General features: G+C 45.1%; 1 protein-coding gene across 1 annotated transcript in view; it reads left to right on the top strand.

Moving 5' to 3' along the window:
- Itga8 (integrin subunit alpha 8) overlaps positions 1 to 11,154 on the top strand; it is a 197,495-nt gene that overhangs the window by 110,391 nt on the left and 75,950 nt on the right. The window contains 3 exon segments of the mRNA NM_001173972.1: positions 948 to 1,085; positions 1,593 to 1,660; positions 3,635 to 3,782. Coding sequence (NP_001167443.1) covers positions 948 to 1,085; positions 1,593 to 1,660; positions 3,635 to 3,782 — 354 coding nt within the window.

The raw sequence follows: 11,154 nt of genomic DNA, 5'->3' as shown, positions 1-11,154 counted from the left end.
ATCCACCATCCCGCTGCCAGCTGTTAGAAACTAGTCAATAGCCCCATTTATTCTCTTCTCCTCAAGGCTTAGTTAACAAGGAGAATCCTAGTGAGGACTAAAGGTTCACAACTACACTTTAGAATAACAACCCAGGTCCATGGTACCCCTCCCCCAACCTAGTAGGACCTTGGTTAGCACAACTGAAAGCCAGGATACTGGTTGCACCCTTAATGCTTAGTACTTAGTGCTTAGTGCTTGGTCCTCTGTTCAAGGAAACTTCAAATGCGCTGAAGGTATCTTGATCGTGAAACAACTTAAAGAAATAGCAAAGGGGGAGAGAAAAGTAAGATATTTTCTTCCTCTGAGCCCAAGAGAACCTTTTGGCAGGTTCATCAAAACAAAAACTCCTAGGTGATGATGTTCTCTGGCACTCATGGTATGAGAGTATAGTGTTTTACTCAGCGACTTGATGGATTCTGTGCCAGGTGTTACAGGTCTGGGGTGCCTGAAGATCCCCTCTAGACCAGTGGTTCTCGACCAGGGTCCTAATGTTGCGACCCTTTGATACAGTTCCTCATGTAACCCTAGACCATAAAATTACTTTGTTTGCTACTTCTTAACTGTAATTTTGCTACTGTCATGAACCATAATGTAAATGTCTAATATGCTGGATATCTGATAGGCAACCCCTGTGAAATGGTCGTCCCACCCGCTCAAGTTATTGCAGCCCACGGGCTGAGGCTGCTCTAGAGTATCCCAGGGTAGCCATGGCTCTAGGTGATTTCCTCACGGGACTTGTGTATGCCGGCTACTGCAAACCACATACATGAGTGCCCAATTCATCCTGTTGTGCTGAACATTGTCATTCACTAACACTGACAGGAGTCCAGGGTGGCCTCCTGCTTGACATAGACTAACACCCGGCAGTCATTTCACGGGCCCGAGTTGGTGATTATTTTTCCTAGGATGAAACTGAATTCCGAGATAAACTGTCTCCAATCAACGTTAGCCTGAACTACAGTTTGGATGATTCCACCTTTGAAGATGGCCTGGAAGTGAAGCCGATTTTGAACCACTACAGGGAGAATGTCGTTACTGAGCAGGTTAGTCTCTGAGGCAAGAGACTGAAGGCTTTTTTCATTGCCATTCTCTGGAGAGAGTTGTTTCAATGATCTGAAGATGAAAGTCAGACCCTTCTATTTCCTTCTGTACACCAAGGTATATAGCATTAGGGACACCTAATGTATATAGCATTAGGGACATGATGCTAACATGTTTCCTTATGGTGCTCTTGGAAACCTTTCTCCCCTTAGCAGTTAAGATTTACTTTGTTCAAATGTAGTAGTACTGGAAACAATATAACCAACAGTCCTCACAGTAGAGTCAGTTAGCAACATCTAAAGACATTTCAGAAAAAACTGGAAATGGGTTACAAAATATAAGCTCTGTCAACATGTCCCTTCATGTCCCAGCAGAGGGGGTTGTATAGACTTACGTGAAGTGGCACAAAAGCTTAAGTTTAGTTGAGGGAATCCTTCACGATCTTCATGAGGAAGGATATAAGTTGAACTTTCTCAGCTGTTTTCTGATGCTTCCCTCGCTCAACACAGGCTCACATCCTGGTGGACTGTGGAGAAGACAACCTCTGTGTTCCTGACTTGAGGCTGTCAGCTAGACCGTAAGTTTAAATAAATAAATGTGTGCACCGCACCTGGTGGTCTCTGGGCGTTTACTCAAAGCTTCTTTTGAGAACGTATATGCTTCTAAGAAATAGAGGAGGGAAAGTGGTTCATGAAATTCTTTAGCGTGGCCACACTTGGGATTTGCCTCTGATCTGGTCAGTTCTCTGTCACTGTTGTCAAGTGACACACAGCCTGAGATCTTGCCTGGGCCATTTCATCTTTCAGCAAGCATCAGAGGGGGAAAAGTGTTTTTGTTGAAAGTAGACTCCTGTGTGGTGTGGCTCTGGTTCTGTTTACTTACCTCAGTCAAGTGAGAAAGGGTTCAGTCCACACCTTAACCAAACGTGTTTTTGTAGCACCCCATGACTCAAAGGCCTCCTTAAAACTGTCAAAACAAAATTAATTTCAATTTACTGGTGGTGGGGAGACTTAAAAGACACACCAGGAGGTCAAGCAGAAGGTGTCAGAAAGTCAAATGAGAATCAAAGGGCTCCACAGGCACCAGTAAAGGCGAGCCTTGACTGGCGCTGGTAACTGCACTGCTGTGTGTGGAGAGAAATGAGTTGGGGCTGAGACATCACTGGGTGGAAAAGCAGGGCGGTGCTCCTCTCACCCAGGAACTCCTGAACTGCCAGTGTTTGGGATCTGCTTGCTAATCTCTCAAGGGGACTTGCCCCAGCGTTCATAATTTAATAAGTGTCAAAAGCAGTAGCTTTGAGGTGGGGTAAAAGCAAAAGAGACATTTCTAAACACTGGTTTCATTGGGAGTTCAAAGTGAACTAAATTTCCTTAAAATACTTCAAAACCCCTCCCTCGGCCACTTGAGATCCTGTTTCGCCTGCCTGTTTCTCCCTCTTAGCATCTGTGTTGCCTGGTGTCCTCCCTCTGTCACTGTCTAAAGGGGTTCTCTTTCTCTCCCTACAGCTTGCTCTCCTGCTAATGTGTGTTCTCAGTGATATGAAGGAGCTGGGGACCCTTTATTCTGGTTCCGAAGTCAAATGTTAAGTTTGCAGGAGTTTGGGTAGCCTACCATTCTGTGCGTTGATGGCTTCATATTGGTCATGGTGGGGGGGAAGAGCATGACACTGGAACCCAAAATTGATATGTATCCATTTTATTTATCTTTCTTTTTTAGAACAAAATGTTAAATGGCTGTTTACACACCATGGGACATTATCCCACCTTCCCTATTCAGAAATTGTTCTCCTAAATCTCCCAATAAGCTTTTCAGGACCTTCCTTTTCAGTCCTAGCCTTACATTTACCAGTTTCTCTCTCTTTCTCTCTTTTTTTCCTGCTAAATCATTTCTTTTCTTGGTTGGTTAGTTGATTGGTTGGTTGGTTAGTTGGTTGGTTGGTTGGTTAGTTGGTTGGTTGGTTGGTTGGTTGGTTAGTTGGTTGGTTAGTTGGTTGCTTGGTTGGTTGGTTGGTTGGTTGGTTGCTTGCTTGCTTGCTTGCTTGCTTGGATGGTTGGTTAGTTGGTTGGTTGGTTGGTTGGTTGGTTGGTTGGTTGGTTGGTTGGTTGGTTAGTTGGTTGGTTGGTTGGTTGATTAGTTGTTTGGTTGGTTGGTTGCTTGATTGGTTGGTTGGTTAGTTGATTAGTTGGTTGGTTGCTTGGTTGCTTGGTTTTGAGACAGACTCTTGCTATGTAGTTCAGTAGTCCAGGATGGTCTCAAACTTCCAATTCTCCCACCCAGTCTCCTGAGTGCCTAGATTTTCAGGTTTTTCTCTCTCTCTCTCTTTTCTGCTAAATCATTATTTTTCTTGGTTTGTTTGTTTGTTTGTTATGAGACAGACCCCCCTACTGGGTAACTCAATAGTCCAGTCTCGAACTTCCAGTTCTCCTCACCTGGTCTCCTGAGTGCCTAGCTTTACAGGCACACATTATCTACCTTTCTTGAATAGAGTATTCGTGAAGGCAGTGATGTAGAGCTTGCACACTCATTCTTTATTTTAAACTGTCTCCTTTAGAGATAAGCAGGAGATAATTATTGGGGATGAAAATCACCTAATGCTCATAATCAATGCAAGGAATGAAGGAGAAGGAGCTTACGAAGCTGAACTCTTCGTCATGATTCCCGAAGAAGCAGATTACGTTGGGATCGAGCGCAACAACAAGGTAAGGCTAGAAGCCAAGTAAATATTAAGTCCGATGATCAAGGCTGAGCCTTTCTTCCCCAAAGAGATCAGAATGGTGTCTTCCTTTGTCAGCTCATAATAGCAATGAGACAGGGAGGAGATGGGCTACGAAATAGTAAAGTCTCTCTCTGCCACAGCACAGAGATAAGTTGGCCAAAGACTGGGAGCTGAAGCAAAGACCAGCCAAAGAGGCAGATGACTCATTTCTCAGGCTAACCCCCCTCTCCTCATGGCTTTTGCAAACCCTGGTTTGAGTTCCTCTAAGTTCCAAGCCGATCGAAGTAGGTCTGGTTTTTATTACCGGTGATAGAAGAAGAGCCAACCAGTCCTGCTGAGCACTGATAACAGCCCGGACGGGAACTGCACAGGAAACAAACTCATCTGTCTTTCTTCTTAGTCCGCATTTTTGGGACTGAGACTAGAGGAGGGCCTGTGTCTTCCTAGTGTACCAGTCTTCAATGTTGCTGTTTATTGACAAGGTATCAGTGCTATTTATTCATGACCTTCTGGATCGTTACCAGAACATGATTCTTCCCACTCAGTGTGTTTCATTTTGTCTGAAAAAAAAAAAACATTCTAAATAGGCCAGTAATCCTAGCAGATAGGAAGCTTGGGCAAATGGATCCATGAGTCAAAGACCTGCCCGTGCCACAAATCGAACTCAATAAATGGACTGAAACAAATAAGCAATCAGACAAAAGCATCATTATAAATGCTTGATAGACTGGCAGTTTCTCCACTTCTGAGTACTTGAGAGATTCAATGAAGGGCAGAAACTAAGGTTCACGTTCCTTCACAGGCATAAAAATAACACAGGCCCTCAATAAACGCCTGCTGATGGATTTATTTAGCTAAAATTTATTATATGTCTACTACTTTCTCAAGACCACATCTTAGAAGGGACTTTCAGAGTCTAAGGACTGAACTGTGTTGTGGAAAGTGACCTGTCTGATGCGATGTTGTCACTGTCTGAGCCTTTAAAAAATGTGCAGACAGAGCCTGGTGTGGAGACGTGCCCCTACAATCCTAGCACCAGAGAGGGAGAGGCGGAATGACCACAAGTTCAAGGCCAGCCTGTACATAGAGTACCCTGAGGGTGGGTGGGTGTGTGGGTGGGGGAGGAGGGGGAGAGAGAGAGAGAGAGAGAGAAAGAGAGAGAGAGAGAGAGAGAGAAAGAGAGAGAGAGAGAGAGAGAGATTGGGTGAGGAAGAAACAAACAGGGGAGAAAGACAGGAAATGGGTAAATGAAAGAAGAAAGGAAAAAGGAAAAAGTTAGGGGACAAAAATTCTCTATTTCCATTTCTAGAATCATGGATTCTTGTATTTGTTGAATTATTTTCTCAATTAAAAATAAAAAAAATTTTGAACCAAACATCAATCAAGTGTCTTTGACACTTGTGCATTCTATGATTTAAAAGTATCTATACTCATCAGGTTATGTCCCAAGACTTTTCCTGCCAATTACACCTTAATAAAAGAATTTAAAAGGATCATGCAGAAGTGTTTGACCCAGCCTCACTGGCAGGGACAACAATGAAAGGGAAAGTCTCCTGGCTCTGTCTCTTTCTCGATTGCGCTGGCACTGGCACTGCTCTCCTCCACTGCAAGCCTTAGCATCCATTGGTATTCTAATTTCTCCAAGGAATAACGTAAAATCCTCTCTCTTCTCCTTCCTCTAGTCATGGGATTTGACACTTGTTCCTCTGTTGAAGTTATTTCAGTGTATAAAACCCAGAGGGAAGTGCGACACATCCCACACATCCATAGCAGACTTTTCCACTGAAAATGCCATCTCGAGAGAAACCCTCTTCAAGCAAGAGGAACGAAAGAGAAGGAGGGCTGAAGAGATGGCTTAGGTGCTAAGAGCACTAACTGCTCTTCCAGAAAATCCTGTCAGATGCTACCATGCCCACAAGCAGCTCACAGTCACTGCAACTTCAGCTCCTGGTGATCTGACAGCCTCTTCCGGCCTCCACACACGTCTATAGGCTCACCTCCAAACACACACACACACACACACACACACACACACACACACACACACATACACACACACACACACCTAAAAATAAGTCTATTAAAAGAGAGAGAGAAAAAATGTCACCTACAAATGCTTACATGCAAACGATACATAAACAAATATAAATATATAACTTAAGTGTGTTATTTAAAAAAAAAAATTTCTGGGCTCCTCTACTATTTTCATTTTCGTCCAGTTTGCTGCAACAGAAAACAGCACAGAAGCTAATCACTCTATTGATACACACATTGTGAGAGACATCATCCACAATCTCAACTTAGCGCTAAAGTACCCTTTTTAAAAACCCTTTGACAGTGTCCCTTGGGTAGACTTTACTGGATTTTTACATCTTTCAGGAGTAAACTGCATTTGTGTTGTAAGTAGTTTAAAGTTTCTGAACCTCTACTTCTAAACTTAGTATAAGAACTTTGATCATACGAAAGGTTTGTCTCATTCTCTCATGGGAAACTTTCATCTCCTGGAAAACTGAAATTCAAATGCCTACATTGTTATTGTTTCACACATACTATCTAATCTACCACTTTAACCAGTGTGTGTATGCGTGTGTGTGCACATGAGCATGCATGTGTGAAGATGTACACGCACTCACACATGTAGGGATGCATGGTGCATGTGTCGGGTGTATTTTATGTTTATATGCTGCTGAGTCCGGAGTTGAGAGGTTGATATCAGGATACCCTTCCTTACTACTTAATTGTTTTAGGCAGGTTCTGTCATGAAACCTGCATCTAGCTCTATTAACCAGACTAACTAGCCTGTGTGTCAGCCTCTGAGTCCACCTGTCTTCACCACTCCCCACCCAGTGCGGGGATTTGCCGCCACTCCATGCTTTTATGCAGATGCTGAGAATCCAAATTCAGTTCATCTTAGCTGTGCAGCAAGCACCGTGATGCACTAAGCCGTCTCCCTGGCCCAGTTTAACTGTGAGCACAAGCGTGCACACACACACACACACACCACACACACACACCACACACACACCACACACATACACACACCACACACACACACCACACACACCACACACACACACCACACACACACACACAAACCAAACACACACACACCACACACACACCACACACCATACACACACCACACACACACCACACACACATACACACATACCACACACACACACCACACACACACGTACACACTTACACACACACACACCACACACACACAGACACACACAGACACACACATACCACACACACACAGCACACATACACGCCACACACACAGACACACACACACCACACACACACCACACACACACCACACACACACACCACACACACAGACACACACACACCACACACATAACATACACACACCACACACACAGACACACAACACACCATACACATACCACACACACACCACACACACACAGACACATACCACACAGACACACACCACACACACCACACACACACAGACACACACACCACACACACATAACACACACACACACCACACACACAGACACACAACACACCATACACATACCACACACACACCACACACACACAGACACATACCACACAGACACACACCACACACACCACACACACACACCACACACATATATACACACACACCACACACACCACACACACCACACATACACACACACCACACACACACCACACACACCACACACACACCACACACACACAGACACACACACACCACACACATACCACACACACACCACACACACACAGACACACAACACACCACACACATACCACACACACCACACACACACACAGACACACACATACCACACATACACACAACACACACACACAACACACACATACCACCACACACATATATACACACACCACACACACACCACACACATACCACACACACACAGACACACACTTACACACACACCACACACACACAGACACACACAGACACACACATACCACACACACAGCACACACACACACCACACACATACCACACACATACCACACACACATAGACACACACATAGACACACACACCACACACACACATACCACACATACATAGACACACACACCACACACACACAGCACACACACACACCACACACATACCACACACATACCACACACACATAGACACACACATAGACACACACACCACACACACACACATACCACACATACATAGACACACACACCACACACACACACATACCACACATACACACACCACACACACACCACACACACACACACCACACACATACCACCACACACACACACATATATACACACACACCACAAACATACTACACACACCACACACACACACATCACACACACACCACACACACCACACACACCACACATACCACACATACAGACCACACACACCACACACACCACACATACACACCACACACACACCACACACACACCACACATACCACACATACACACACACCACACACACCACACACACCACACACACACACACCACACATACCACACATACACACACACACCACACACACCACACACACCATACACACACACCACATACACACCACACACACACACACCACACACACACACCACACACACACACACCACACATACACACACATACCACACACACACCACACACATACACACACACACCACACACACACATACCACACACACACACACCACACACACACACACCACACATACACACACATACCACACACACACCACACACATACACACACACACCACACACACACATACCACACACACACACACCACACACACACCATACACACCACACACACCACACATACACACCACACACACACCACACACACACCACACATACCACACATACACACACACAACACACACCACACACACACCACACATACCACACATACACACACACAACACACACAACACACACACCACACACCATACACACACACCACATACACACCACACACACACATACCACACACACACCACACACACCACACACACACACACACCACACACACACACCACACATACACACACATACCACACACACACCACACACACCACACACACACACCACACACACACACACCACACATACACACACATACCACACACACCACACACATACACACACACACCACACACACACACCACACACACACCACACACACACACATACCACACACACAGCACACACACACACCACACACACACACACATACACACACACCACGCACACACCACACACACACACCACACACACACACATACCACACACACAGCACACACACACACCACACACACACATACACACACACCACGCACACACATACACACACACACCACACACACGCACACATACCACACACACCACACACACACACATACCACACACACACAGCACACACACACACCACACACACACATACACACACACCACGCACACACCACACACACACACATACCACACACACGCACACATACCACACACACCACACACACACACCACACACACACACACACACACACACACACACATTTGTATATCCACCACTATCATCTAACTCCAGAACCCACTTTCCCAAGATGAAGCTCTGTCCATGCAAACACTAATTCTCTATTTCTTCTCTCCATTAGTCGCTTTACTCAGTCCCGTCTGTGGATTTAGCTGTTCTAGATACTTCCTTTACATCCAGCTCAAATCTCTCCCAACCACCTTACCTTTGCCATCTCCATAGCTAGACTTCTCTCTCCTACATCCACACGGCTCTCGCCCGCATTTCCTGTCTCAGATAGTGGTACCTACATCCACCTGCTGTCTACAGCTTCAAACCAACCTGAAATCAGCCTGGTCCTTAGCCTTCTCTCCAAGCACTAAGAGTACTTAGTACCTTCCCTCAGGCTGACTTGACTTAGAGCAGAATATTACCCATCTTCCCTTCCATCTCCCCACTTCCCCTCTAGCCCCTTTGATGCACGAGGGCCATCTATCTTTCTAGCAAGCAAGTCTGACTCTGCTAGCATCAGTCTTAAAGCCTTCACTGGTTCTCCACTGCTTTCTGGGTCAGACAGAAATCCTTCAGAGGGTTAATCCTTCAAGCTCTTTCTTCTCCATATGTCCTCAGTCTGTCTCTCTCTCTCTCTCTCTCTCTCTCTCTCTCTCTCTCTCTCTCTCTCTCTCACCTCAAATTCCAGCTGGCATGAACTTCTGTTCTATCTTCCATCACACTCTTCCCCCAGACTGACTAGCTCTAAAACTTCTCCTTCTTCAGAGACCTGACTCCTTTCTACTTATCCTTCAGGTCTTCGTAATAATTAAGAGCCACTAACAACCGCAGTGGCTAATAAAGGTCAGCCCTTCCTGTGCAGGTGTGACGGACTGGGTACTGCTCTGAGTTCTTGTGTGCATTAAATTTACATGATTATGATCCCGACCTTACAGAGAAGCAGCAAATCTGTTCTAGGTTTCATAGACAAGGAGACAGCAGTGTGCTCCAATTACATGTTGCATTGCAAAACCAAGAATCAGGTCTCGGCTGTTTTGAACTACCGATAAGCCCTGTCCCCATAAGCTCAGATGCTACTTTCTCCAGGAAGTCCTCTCTGATTGCATAAAGATGCATGCATCTTCCTTAAATCCTACTTTCTAATTAACAAAACAAAACAACACGGAACTCTTCTGTAACTGTGTTTCCATTGCTTGCTACGAGTCACCTGTTAGAATTGTTACAATGGTTGGAAATTCAGACTTGGGAGTCTTGTTTACCTGGTGATTGCAGGCCCAAGATAAATATTTTCAGTGAGTGAATAATATTCCAAAAGCTATAAATGGATTAGTACAAAAATGTCCCTGGAACCACTGAGAAAAATAATCCGGAAATGTCTAGAAAAACAATTGCTCTCTTCTTTCATCAGAGAGAGGAAAGAAAGACTAAACAGAGAAAGGAGGTGGAGGTGATGTGGGAGGGAAAATGTTTCCATTGATATCAGTTGTTGGTTCAAAGCTGGCAAAATATACACGTGGGGGGCTGGCAAGATGACTCAGAGGTTAAGTGCATTGACTGCTCTTGCTGGGGACCTGGGTTCGGCTCCTATCACAGAGGAACAAAGTGTCTGGAAAGTGAAGGGTGGATTTCCAGGCCACTGGCTTTAGTGCAAAGATGTAGGTGGGTCTGGGAGGGGCAGAAAGCTGCAAAGAGAAGACTGAAGAGTTAGCCAGCGAAGAACTAGAACCTCTACAAACTGGAGTTTTTGCAAATTCTAAACCAGTTAGGAAGTTACAGGAGGGACATAGATAAGACTGA

This window comes from Rattus norvegicus, chromosome 17 (genome assembly GCF_036323735.1).
Source record: "Rattus norvegicus strain BN/NHsdMcwi chromosome 17, GRCr8, whole genome shotgun sequence".
NCBI classification, from domain to species: Eukaryota; Metazoa; Chordata; class Mammalia; order Rodentia; family Muridae; genus Rattus; species Rattus norvegicus.
This window is presented reverse-complemented; position numbering and strand designations above follow the sequence as displayed.